Source organism: Mytilus galloprovincialis, chromosome 10 (assembly GCF_965363235.1).
Source record: "Mytilus galloprovincialis chromosome 10, xbMytGall1.hap1.1, whole genome shotgun sequence".
Lineage (NCBI taxonomy): Eukaryota > Metazoa > Mollusca > Bivalvia > Mytilida > Mytilidae > Mytilus > Mytilus galloprovincialis.
In genome coordinates, this window is record NC_134847.1 from 90,693,028 (window position 1) to 90,707,038 (window position 14,011).

A 14,011-nucleotide genomic window follows, 5' to 3' on the forward strand; every position below is an offset into this window, starting at 1 on the left:
TTCAATATCTGGGTCTCACAATTCTGCAATTATTAAGTAGTTATCAAAGGTACCATGATTATAATTTAGTACGCCAGATGTGTGTTTCGTCTAAATCAGACTCATCAGTGACGCTCAGATCTAACTCTGACGCTAAGCTTCAGGAGTGACAACAACCAAAGAAAACAAACAATATTCTGTCAGAAAACTAAGATTAAGACAACATCAACTCTACTGAAAACCATGTGTGAAAGTCTAATCAATTAAAACAGGGTGTAACAAGAGCTGTAACTTTATATTTATTTGTGTCCTGGCATTTTTCAATATCACAATGACCATTATGCACAACAGACCATAACTCTGATCAGTAAAAGTGACAATCATCAATATCAGACTTGGCCTCCATTTTGTCACAAGTTACAACATACTAAAATTTGAAAAGCTATGGTTGAACAGTTCATGAGTAAATGAATGAATGAATGAATTTTATTTCTCATAAACTACAAATTACATAGTTACAGAGAATATATAAACAATTACATTAAATATTGAAGCACATGTGAATAATACAAACATAAACATTAAATTACAAATAACCAGGAGGAGTGACCCTCACATTTATAATTTTTATAAATCTACAAAGTTTTTCAAGAACAATATAATTATTAGAGCTCATCAATTGTTGATATTTATAAATATTTGGATGAAGAGTACAATAGTATGGTAACAACATCTTTCTTTCTTGATTTAGAGCATTACATGACATAACATAATGATATTCATCACCTACGTCTCTTGATTCGCAAAGATGGCACAACCTATCATTTCTTGATATGTTATTCCACCTTCCAGTCTTGATAGGTAATCTGTGACTTCCACATCTAAATTAATGCATGGACACTGTTTGGCAGCCACCTGCTCTGATGGCCCAAATTAGCTATACTTTTTGGACCTTTTGGATTATAGCTCTTCATCTTTTATATAAGCTTTGGATTTCAAATATTTTGGCCACGAGCATCACTGAAGAGACTGTATTGTCGAAATGCGCATTGGGTGCAGAAAAATTGGTACCGTTAATGTAATTAATAACTGATTTTTCCTTTGGAAATTAGGTTAAAAATAAGAAGTAGCTGTATCATTGCCAATGAGACAATTAAAAGCAGACAGGAGGCCATGAAATTAAGCACTGGGCATACCTTATACCCTTCGACAATGAGCAAAGCTTATACTACATAACAAGCTTAAGAAGGCCGGAAATAACATGCCAATGTAAACACAAACTTATGTCCACCTAAACAAATTACTTATAGATAAATAACAATGCTTTAGTAAAAACATAATATTTATTTTGTAACACAAAATTTGAAAGACTTCAGGTAGTACACATTATTATTTGATATTTTTCATATTAAAAAAATTCAGTACTTCTACAGCATACCAAGGTCATGAGGTCAAATGAATTATTCCTTATAGGCTACTATAGCATGACATCTTGGTGAGATCACAGGGTCAAACATCTGTGCTAGCTTCACATCAGTTGTACAGTCCTGTAAAGATAAACATAATTTGATTAATGTATTGATACTGTTGATTCATCATTATTTGTGTAATACTAATTTTTGTGCATTTCTTGGAAATAGTATAGATGCTCAACCCAGTATAAATTTTCTATGGTAGACTATGGTATATAAGAGCCGGGCCACATCCACTCTGTATAGTATTTCTATTTGTATTCATCTGATGAGTTAAGCATTTTTCAACTGATTTTTATAGTTCGTTCTTATGTTCTTATGTTGTAATGTTACACCACTTATTGAGGTAAGGGGAGGGTGGGGAACCCTCTTAACATGTTTAACCCCACCACATTCTGTATGTATGTGCTTGTCCTAAGTCAGGAGCCAGTAATTCAGTGGTTGTCACTTGTTGATGTGCTAAATATATTTGTTTTTCGTTCATTTAATGTACATTAATTAGGCCTTTAGTTTTCTCATTTGAATTGTTTTACATTTGTCATTTCAGGGCCTTTTATAGCTTACTATGCCGTATGGGCTTTGCTCATTGTTGAAGGCCATACATTGACCTATATTTGTTAGTTTCTGTGTCATTTGGTCTCTTGTGGAGAGTTGTCTCATTGGCAATAATATCACACCTTCTTTTTTTATTTCGCAAAACCACAAAAATACAGCATGTTAATTTTATGTGATTGATGTAATTAAGCTTTATATTTCAGACTATCAACATAGTATCAATGGTTAGTAAAGATCAGTATGTGCACACCTGCACTCTTGTCTTTAATCTACAAAAAATATTGAATGTCAACAAAAATAAATGACGGTCGTCAATGCTCTTCAACTTCGTACTTTATTTGGCGTTTTTAACCTTTTTGGATTTGAGCGTCACTGATGACTCTTGTAGATAAAACGTACGTCTGGCTTAGATACAAAAATTAATACTGGTATCTATGATGAGTTTATCCACAGTTTAAATAAAATGCGTCTAAGCTCGAAAATGATTTAATTAATATTTTTTTAATTGAAATATACAAATTCCCTTCAGTTGACAAAAGTTCAAGATTGCAAGAATCCCTGGGAAGTGTATGACTAAAAAAGTTAATAACTATACATATCTTCATACTGACACATATTCAGGGCCAACTTACAAGCCATAATGGCTAATGAAATCTAAAAAATAGTGTCATCAAAAAATTCTGACATTAAACATGTAAAGGCAAAAATTTTGCCAGGAATAAAATTATTTTTTCTAGGAGTAAGTTCTGTATGGTTCCTTTTTTTGCCATGAATGTCAATTCCATTGCTTCAAGATAGAAAATTGTTTACATTTGATGAACAGACATATAATTATATAAGAAAGTAAAATAGAGCTATTTTTGTCAGCTTTTCTTATATGGGCTTGACATTCATATCCCAATTACGCCAAAATGGAAGTCAGTAGATTTCTTAAAATCAAGAAAAAGCATCTACACCTTACAATTCATCACTATGAAGCTGTTTATTCATACTGTCCAGAGAAAAGTGTGATGTTTAATTTGTTGGATTTACAATAGAATGAACAATTGAATGGACAACAATAATGCAATGTAGTCACACTCTAGTCACCTCCTAGAGAGGGGTGTATAATCATAACAGTGACAATAGAAATATTTTACCTGTTCAAGAAGATGTAAATATCTGTCTAACAAAACAATAGCCTCTATACAAGGAGCTAACAAAGATTTTATCTGAAGGAATATAGCCAACTTCTTTTCTTCTTCTTTATATCTCTCCACATACTCAGATACAAATTCTGGTGTTATCTATAAATAATTCAAAAGTTATATAATAATGTTGTATCTTATTACATTGGTAAAATACATACACAAGTTTTCAAGCATCTTGGCAAGTATGAATTGTGAAACAGATAGATATATATATTGAAGTTTCTTTACCAGAATATAGTTTTGAAATCATCTCATTGAAGTTATAAGTAACACATGTTATATTTTTTACCAGGTTTATTTATGTGAAATAAAACGTGTTCTCGTACCAAAATACCAGTTTTTTAAATAAAGAGTTTTGCACATTTACAAAATTACAAAATGTTTTAATTGATCTTTAAATGATAAGTGAAGCACTAATTTTGATAATATTTCCTGATGATTGTTTTACTGTTGGTTGCTTTGAAATTCATTATCTTTTCTTGGCTCAAGGTGGAAAAGGTCAAGCTCAAGATCTCCTCCAAAAATTGTCAAATCAAGTTGTCAGGAGAGACGGTTAATTACCCAATACAACAAGAATAAAAAAAATCTGGCAGATGGTCCTACAGAAGTAATGTTCACAGGGTGTCAATATGATACAAGAGGCTAAAAGTGGTAAAAGTCCCATAAATCCAACAGAAATGATGAAATATCTACCTTATCTGTTGGAAGTTTCAGTTTCTCAAATGCTTTCTGGACATACTGGTACATATCTTTACATTTCTGGTCCAGCTTTCGTAGTCCCTTCCAGCCATCATCAACATGACCAGTGATGTCATACAGTATTTTCTGTAACAGACTTCTGGGATAGGACTTAGCTTTCAGCTAAAACATACAAGTATTTTCTGTAAAAGGCATTTACAAGTACATTATGCAGGGTCAAGGGCATGCATTGATTTTGCGTAATGAATTACGGTTAGCGGTGTTTTCGTAAGTACTTAGTTTCGGGAAAATTATATATTTATATCATATTTAATTTCATGGATTTTTCAGAACCTATATCAGATATAAAAAGATGTGGTATGAGTGCCAATGAGACAACTCTCCATCCAAGTATATATATATATGCCTTTAAAAAATGTGTACTCTATTGAGCATTTAAGGTTCATCATAACCTTTTGGCTTATATGGCCATATTTACACCACAAATTTTACTCTGAGTACAGACAAACCAATGCACCTGCAAAAGTTTTAAGGGATGACAGGAACTAGATATATACATTTTAAATGCATTTTATGATTCAGAAAATTATAAACTTTACTAGATTTTGCTATTCAGTTTTTTTTCGTTCTTGCAGAAGGTGCCAAAATAAACTAAGGGAGTTACCATTTGATTTTTATGGGGGGGCTAGGATGAAAAATTTTGTCCTGCATTTTTTTTTAGCTGTAATCTCTGTCCTGCCTTTTTATTTTTCACTCTGTTCGGTCCTGCCTTTTTTTTTAGTTTATCCAGACTTTTTTTTACCTAAATTGTCGTCCTGACTTTTTTTTTTTGCAAGTGTCTCATCCTGCCTTTTTTTTTTACTCAAAACTCCTGTCCTGCCTATTTTTTTCAAATTTCATCCTAGCCCCCCCCCCATAAAAATCAAATGGTAGCTCCCTAAGTTGGGAAAGAGGTTTGAGAATCTCCCCTCATGTGATACATGTTGTGAATAGTTTTGATTTAAATAGACAATAGATGGACAATAGACATCTGCAAACAATAGGTGATTTAAACTGTGTAACTGAGTGGACCGTATCAAATGAAACTCTGTTTGTTTATTTTGCTATCTTCTGCAGACTGGAAAAAACTGCACATCAAAATCCAGGTAAGTTTTTAATTTTCTGAAACGTATACTACATATAACTTTTATATATCTAGTTCCTGCCATGCCTTAAAACTTTCCTAGATATATCAGTTTGTCTGTACTCATAGTAAATTTTGAGGTGTAAACTCCGCCATATTTTTAAATTCCTTATGATAAACCTTAAATTTGTTGTTTACCTATAACTACAAAATCAAAGAAATGAATCCACACTACCCAATATATCTTTCATTTACAGGCTATTTTAGGTTTTACATGTCTCATATATAATGGTTGGAAAGTGAGGAAAATATACACCAAAAATAATCTTCCAAATATCAAATTACAGGTATTTGTGTAGGACGTTACATGTTGCTTTTGTTTAAAGGATATCACTTTTTTTATAAAATAATAATGCAAAAGTTAATCATTTACCGGTAAGTACATTATATGTTAGTTTATAATCTTGTAGTATGCAGTATTTTAGAGTGAAGATGTTATATGATTACCTCAGATGTTGGTCTGTTAATTGTCTGAGAAGCAAAGTTCCTGGCAGCTCTACCAAGTCCTACTTCCTGTTCTCTCAGGAATAAACTCATTGGAAAACCAGGCTTTTCTTCTTCATGTCCTGTAAATAAAAGACCAGTGTATCTTCAAAGATCTCTTGAGAATAAAATATCAATAATTCCTTTTTGAGAGTTAAAACTGACTGCCTTTAAATTATTACTTGTCTGTAGTCAGGTAGTGATTCCTTTATCTTAGCTTTCTTTTGTAAAGAGCACATTTTACTCTTTATTTCCAAATATGTACAGCTTTTAATTTCTGAATTCGAGTAACATCAGTCATCTTATCTTGTTGGTAGCTGCATTGCACAAGTTTTTTTCTTGTGTGGTTATAATGTTTTGTGACATTTGGTTTTAGATATATACAGGCAAAGAAGAAAGTTTGTGCCCACATAAATCATATTAATAAATAAATGTTCAGATTATATATATATATATTCTCAACAGTCAAGGTATATATATGCAACTTGAAAAAGTGGAGTAAAACAACGAATGTCGTAACAAAGCGAATCTAATCCTCTAACATGTAGAGAGACCAGATACACTGGGACATATATAACGTGTTTCCTACTTTTAATTCATCACAAGTTACTTGAATCTGGGTCATATATCATGGTTTATCAAAAAATATGACAGTAATAAGGTCAGATTAAAATTTCTAATGAATTTTTAAAGGAATAGTTTTATACGCCCTACCTGATATTAGTAATAGTGTTATGACTGGAGTGGTTCTCAAGTTAAGAGTATATCTATGCTAGTGAAATTGTAAATATAACTTAAATTTTCTTACCATCTATAAATGGTGCCTTTATAAATTCTTCATTCATTAGATGATAACAACAGCTGACATAACACAAAACTTTAGTACGGGAACTATTGATAAACATATTTTGTAAACTGGAACCTAATGAGCCACAAGTATGTAAACCAGTAAGCATAAGAGTGCCCTCCCCTGAATCAGCACCAGTTTGTTTGACTAGCTCTGTTATATCCAGACTATCATCAACATACACAGTCACAGGATGATATAACCTAGATAACTTATCCTTCTTACTGTTCTCACTCTCATAAAGATGTAAATCTTCCATTTTATTGTCTGACAAATGTTCTTTTCCATGTTTATGTATATTGCTATGGTTACCACTGGATTTAGAATCAGACTGTTTATCACATGACATAGAATCTTCCGTAGGATGATGTAAATTGTTTAGTGATAAATCTGATAACTGATCAGGCAAATTACAATTTTTCATGTCAGTCAATTTATTGTCTTCAATACCATTAAATGCATTGTTCTCTTCGACTATACAATCATGTTTATCTTCAATTTCCTTGTGTCCTGTTTCTTCAGATTTATTACGTTTGGTCTCATCCTTCAGAAGAGGACCAACTTTATCATTTTTTGCCTTACTTATTTCACCCATATTTTCAGAACAAAAAAAAATTGAAGATTTTTCATCAGAAATATTCATTAAATCCTGTATATCATACAGAACCTCATCAGAAACATGTACATCAGAATTCTGAATTATTTCTCCATCTCCATTACCAATCATTGCCAATTTTTTCATTTGTTTCTTATACTTCTTTCCTTTTTTCTTTCTCTCTCCTGTCACTACCTCTTCCTCTGCCTGTCTGACCAAAGCATCCCATTGCTTCCCCAACAAAGATGCCCTCTTCTGAGCGCCATGTGTATTAACAGTTTGTGCATCAACAGCTACTACACACAAGTTATGTTGATACACAAGTTGTGTACTTAGGTAACCTTTACCACTACCCATGTCAACTACCTGTAATTGAAACATTAAATAAATTGGTTTTAAGGTACATATAGGAAGATTATTTGACCCACAATTAATTCTACATTTTATATTTATGTGGTATATCAAAAAGATTTTTTTTAAATTGAAATTGAAATCAGTGTAGCAATTTAATATGATGAACACAATGCATTTTCTATTCCTCTAATTTGTCAATTTGATCTATACATATCAGTGTTTCTCGTTTCCCATTTTGATTAGACTGTTATTTTTCCTGTTTTATTTATTTTACACTTGTCATTTTTTGTGCTGTTTATAGCTTGCTGTTTGGTGCGAGCAAAGGATACATATTGAAGACTGTACTTTGACCTATAATGGTTTTTTCTTTTACAAATTGTAACTATGCTGGAGAGTTGTCTCATTGACACTCATACCACATCTTATAATATCTATATATTTTGTTTTTCTGAGGGTTAGATATTTTACAGGTAAAGATGATTTATGAATTGTGATGTCTTAGGGTAGACTTGTAACATCTACTCCAGCAATCTATGATATATGTGGATTCATTATTATTCGTTGGGTACCAATTTTCGTGGGTTTTTTTTTGGTATAGGTTAACCACAAATTTAAATGTACAACGAATTACAAATTAATAAAAGGTTGAATTAGTATAATATTAATATAATAATATTATCCAGCTACATGTATACATGTGTCAATAAAAACAATGGCAATCGTATCCCTCAGAGCATTCTGCTCTTTGTTTTTATGCAGAGGTTGGAAAATCACGAAAATGCAAGTTTGTCGTCAAACCACAAAAATTGGTACCCACGAAAATAAATGAAAACACAGTAAGCAAACTTATATATACCGGTATATATAAACAAACTTAAATCATTTTATGATTACTTTATGACTTGACTCTTACCACATCTATTCCAGCGTTCTTTGATATAAAGGAACACACATCACTCATTATGTTAACTTCATGACATTTCTTAGGTGTCATAAAATTAGAGATGACAAGAGGTGTCCTGTCCATACATAACAAGTCATCTAGGGTAGATACTAGTCCTGAACAAGCCAATGTATTCTGAGAAGCATCTTTGAGGAAATGGTCAATACTATGGTGCTTCCATTCCACTGGGAATACAGGTATATCTTGTAAGTTTCTAACATTTCCAGTTCTAGGGGCAGCCTCTAAATACTTTGATGAGAATATCCAGTCTGCATGGTTTGTAGCTTTAGTCTGACCTGCCTACAAAGTTAATATTTGGTAAAAGTTATAATAAATAATATAATATCTTGATTTAATCATTCAGAACATCTATAATGTACAGCTTAGTCATTGAAATTGATTGTTTTTTGAAATTCTCAAAAAAAGAGATTACTTACATCATGTTCATGTTAAAACATTATATGATTATGCAATTTAAACCACCACATATAACTAAACCTAGTGTGGCAGAGCATGCAATATCAAAAGTTGTTAACTTTCAGTAATTGTAAGTTTTATAAAATTGATGCTTTGTGTTTTTATTTAGTTTTTTTTTGTGCTTCATATCTATAAATTGAGTTAAGCCATTTTATAGTGCAACTGCTCTTTATAGTTTGTTCTTAATCTGTGCTGTTACACTGTTGTCTAGGTTAGGTTTGAGAGTTCCTAACATGTTTAACCCTACCACATTGTATTAGCAACTGTCCCAAGTCAGGAGTCTATAATTCAGTGCTTGTCATTGATAAATGACTGTAAATTGCGTTTTATATAATGACAGTTAGTTTATTTGTTTGAATTATTTCACGTTTCATATCTGGCAATAGATATATGAAGATGTGGTATCATTGCCAATGAGACAACTCTCTATTCAAGTAACAATTTATAAAAGTAAACCATTATAAGTCAAGGTACGTGCTTCAACACGGTGCCTTGGCTCATACCAAACAGCAAGCTATAAAGGTCCCAAAAAATTACTAATGCTTAACCATTCAAACAGGAAAACCAACGGTCTAATCTATTAAAAAAAAGCCTTTTATAGTAGACTATATGATGTTGGTTTTTCCCATTGTACAAGGCTGTATGATGACCTATAACTGCTTATACTAATTGACATCATACCACATCAAAATACTTTTATACTGATATCAACTATTACAACAACAAAAAATAAAAATAAACACATACAGTACATGTAAATTTCCTTATGCTGGGATGACAGTATTAATCAAAATAAAACAGCTAACATTTATTCTAAAAATTGACACATTTTGCCAAGTAACATATGCATCAACACAGCCTTATTCATCATAAGTTCTTATTTTTTCCTTATATCTCCCCTTCCCTAAACTCCCACCAAACAGTTTAATATCTTACCTTTATATAGTCATTCTGATTCTGTAACATTCTGTTGTGTAACATCAACACAGCTTCATCTGTCATTAGTTCTAATTCTTTCCTTATATCTTCAGACAAATATTTATCCCATATATTGTGCAGTATAAAGTTATTAGAATGAACATTAGCAAGGGGGAGATAATCCTGAAGAAAAGTTAACATTTCTTTCAATTTTTCTTTCGTTTTTATGACTTTCTGCTCTTTATTTGTATATCTTGGTGAAATAACATCCTGATTGTAAGTTGTGTTATCCATTGTCCAGCTTTTAAAAAAAAGCTTATATAATCTAAAAAAAAAAAGAAAAGTAAAAAATCTTTTTTTTTAAATACAATTTGTTATAATAAATCATCATATAAATGAAAGCAGTTGATGTACAATGTTTATCTCATAGTCATATTCAAATTAAATTTAAATTTAAAATACTCTGTTCAAAGTATATGAAAACATTACAAACATTATCTTCTCATACAGCTTTCAAACAACCGAAATAAAAATACTTGGGAACAACACTCAATTGTCTATAGACAGTCTGAGTTATCATTATTTAAACCGGCTACAAAACTTCATCAGGCAGATACTTTTCCCTCCTTACTGGTTTATTTTGTCAAAAGTCTAATTTTATACTTAGTCTGAGTTATTATTATAGAAGCTGTGCCAGTTGTGAGGGGGGGTAGCTTTAACAGGACTCCAGGATCAGGTGTTTTTAAGCTCAGGATTTCGGGAAATACCCTTTTGAGAATCAGGGAATCCTTTTTTTGAATTTCATGATGTCAGGGTTTAAATTTATTTAAATTTGGGATCTCAGTATTTCGTGTTTTTAAGCCCGGGATTTTGGGATCAGGACCCCTCCTACCCCCTCAAGTTGTCTTATTTGACGTTCCAAGTTTTCTTCTTGATGGTCCGAGTTGTCTTCTTAGACTGTCTGAGTGGTCTTTTAAGAAGAGGGTCTGAGTTGTCCCCAGGGAGACTTGACTTGCCCCCATCAGCATATTATTCTTTTTCAACAGTGGGGCGAGATAGCAGAAATTTAGGGCGTTATGGTAATGGGGCGAGTTGTCCTACTTCCCTGGAAAACAAAATTACCTTTCAACAAAATGCAAAGTAGGTCTCTCAAATAAGATTATCATATAATTACGCCAGTACAAAATATTGTATTGTTCATACTATATTTGTTTTAATGCACACGTAGTATCAAATATCTTCAGAGATTTCGAAAAAAAATGAATTTTAACCATAGACACATGAAAAACTAGATGCCGTAGTGGCCGACACCAGTGAATGAAAGACCTTGTCAGATTGTTTTCTGCTCGAACTTTTTAAAATATGACTGAAATTCATGTAAATCTTCAAACAATAACTTACCATGTCAGCACCTTTTTTCAACTATTGACAATTGTAAGAAATCAACCAATGATATAAATTTATGGAAAAAACGGAACTTGAAAAACAACAATATGTTGTGAATTGATAATAAAATTGAGAATGGAAATGGGGAATGTGTCAAATAAAGGCAACAGTAGTATACCGCGGGGACCACGATTTCCCGAGAAATACGAGAAAAACGTAATAACCCCAAAACAAACTAATATATCCCGAGAAAAAGATTTTTAATGGTGTTATAGGTGTTATACAGCTTAAATTAGTGTAACAGCATACACTAATAAGGTTTAAGGCGTTCATAAATAATAAAAATAATCTTCAGAAAATCGAATTTTATATAATTATATATTTATAGAAACACAGAACCAAATGAAAAATGCTAATAACTTTTTCATTTCTAAAAGGATTAATCTCAAATTTGAAACAAAATAAGATTTCATCATTTGATATATAAATTTAAGAAAAAAATAGATTTTTTTTTTCAAGAAACTTTAAAAAACGGGACAAGACCAACGCTGATAACATGGATAATGGCAGGACCAACATCTACAATGACAGGACCAAATAAAAATGCTCATAACTTTTTAACTTTTCAAAGGAATTATCTCAGATTTGAAATATAAAATGAGATGTCATCTTTAAATACATAAATTTTATAAAAAATATAGATCTTTTTCAAAAACTTTCGAAATTGTGACATAACCATCGCTGACTGACAGGACCAACCTCGACAATGACAGGATCAGATGAAATTGCTAATTACTCTTTTATTTCTCAGAATATATCCCTGAAATTTGAAATATAATAAGATTAGATCATTTTCTCGGGAAATCGTGGTACCGGTATACCGCTGTTCATAACTCATAAATCTATGGACAAAAAACAAAATCGGGGTAACAAACTAAAACTGAGGGAAACGCATTAGATATTAGAGGAGAACAACGACACAACATTAAAATGTAACACACACAGCAACGGACTATGCATTAGACAAAATCAGATGAGAATAACCAATATAACATCAAAACTAAATACATAAATTTGGGATAGAAAATCACCGTGACACGTCTTATAGTAATGTGAATTCACACTAAAATATAGGAGAAAACAAACGACACAACGGAAACACAACGTAAAAATGTTACACACACAGAAACGAACTATGATATAACAATGGCCATTTTCCTGACTTGGTACAGGACATTTTTAAAGAAAAAAATGGTGGGTGTTGAACCTGGTCAAAGAGTCAACAACCCGACCATAGAAAAAACAACAGCAGAACATTTTGCAGAAGGTCACTAACAGGTCTTCAATGTAGCGAGAAATTCCCGCACCCGGAGGCGTCCTTCAGCTGGCTCCTAAACAAATATATACTAGTAGTTTAGTGATAATGAACGCCATACTAATATCCAAATTGTACACAAGAAACTGAAATTAAAATAATACAAGACTAACAAAGGCCAGAGGCTCCTGACTTTGGACATGCGCAAAAATACGGCGGGGTTAAACATGTTTATGATATCATAACCCTTCCCCTATGCTTCTAGCCAATGTAGAAAAGTAAACACATAACAATTAATACGCACATTTAAAATTCAGTTCAAGAGAAGTCCGAGTCTGATGTAAGAAGATGTAACCAAAGAAAATAAACAAAATGACACTAATACATAAATAACAACAGACTAGCAGTTAACTGACATATGCCAGCTCCAGATTTCAATTAAACTGATTGAAAGATTATGATTTCATCATATGAATATCAGGCACAATCCTTTCCATTAGGGGTTTAGTATCATACCATCATAACATGAATTTTTTCGCTATATGTTGTATATAAAACATTTAAAAAAAAAAATATTTTGGGGTCATTTTTGGTTTGATTTTTAAAAGCAACTTGGTACCAATAGAAGCAGAAATGTCACAGGTTTGTTTATTTGGTTATATTCTTTTTGTGGACCATTTTCATTTTTTCACAAGATAAACGCAAACATTATTTTCTGTTAAAAAATTCCGCTATATATTCAACCAAATGAGATTATAAAAATTTATTGTATGTGTTTAAAGCAAGAGAAGACAAAAGCACCTGAAGACAAAACTATTACCAAATAAACAAACATTCTTTAGACAATTCTACGTCTTTTAAGGCCTTGTTGATAAATAATCCAACCATAAATGCCTGCAAAATATTATTTTGTGTTTTTATATGAAATAATAGCAAAAAATGCAGGTGACGAATACTTTTGGCCAGGTACTGTATATGAGGAGAACATAACCCGTGTCATGCCAACAACTGGTTTTTTAATAAATGTGTTTAGTTCCGATGCAAAGACCCTATAAGTGAATCAATATTAACGCCAAAATATGCAATCTTTAATGACCTGACAACAGTATAGTAAATATATCCCTTCTTAATAAGTCTATTTAAAGGTTTTGTAAGTGATAATTTATCTAGCATAATATTGTGAGGCAGGCAGTCAAAAGCCTTAGAAAGATCCATTAATACCGCTGCAATGTACTGGTTTTTATCAAGAGCTTCACGCCAGTCTTCTTACACTTTTTCTAATATAGGATTTCGCTATATTTTTTTATAAATGAACTTTATCATATACTTAAAAGAAAAATGAAATAAAAAAAATGGGGTCACCGTTCATTTAAGCTCACAATCTGACTCCGGAAGAAGCATACATTTTTGTTAATGTCCTTTTTTTCTGTTGAACTAATAGGAGGAATAGAGGTAATATCGAAATAAAAAAATAACCTAATTACAGAAATCGCTTAAATTTTACAATTATTTAGTTTATGTACAGCTTATATGAAAACAATAATAAAAAATATAAGTCACCGATGAGTTAAAAAAAGATATTTCAAATCTAATGCCAAAAAATGATATTTTTGCA

The 14,011-nt window shown here is 31.7% G+C and overlaps 1 protein-coding gene across 2 annotated transcripts; it reads right to left on the minus strand.

The window, feature by feature from the left end:
- Positions 1-1,303: 1,303 nt before the first annotated feature.
- Positions 1,304-11,027, minus strand: LOC143048742 (putative methyltransferase-like protein 25). Of its 2 annotated transcripts, none has more exons than XM_076222608.1 (8): positions 10,818-11,027; positions 9,714-10,020; positions 8,271-8,600; positions 6,370-7,369; positions 5,526-5,644; positions 3,890-4,057; positions 3,146-3,292; positions 1,304-1,526 (listed from the first exon to the last, which is right to left on the minus strand). In XM_076222608.1, the coding sequence occupies exons 1-8, from the start codon at positions 10,859-10,861 to the stop codon at positions 1,440-1,442; spliced, it is 2,202 nt and encodes a 733-aa protein (XP_076078723.1). In that variant the 5' UTR covers positions 10,862-11,027; the 3' UTR covers positions 1,304-1,439. The 2 variants fall into 2 exon arrangements, with proteins under 2 accessions (XP_076078723.1, XP_076078724.1); XM_076222609.1 differs by lacking the exon at positions 10,818-11,027 and adding an exon at positions 10,588-10,765.
- Between the last annotated feature and the right edge of the window lie 2,984 nt (positions 11,028-14,011).

Coding starts and splice junctions, on each gene's coding strand:
- LOC143048742 (XM_076222608.1), bottom strand. CDS start 10,861: ATGATAATCTTATTTGAGAGACCTACTTTGCATTTTGTTGAAAG. Junction 5,645..6,369: donor AAAGGCACCATTTATAGATG/GTAAGAAAATTT, acceptor TTTTATTTACAG/GACATGAAGAAGAAAAGCCT. Junction 4,058..5,525: donor TTAACAGACCAACATCTGAG/GTAATCATATAA, acceptor TGTATGTTTTAG/CTGAAAGCTAAGTCCTATCC.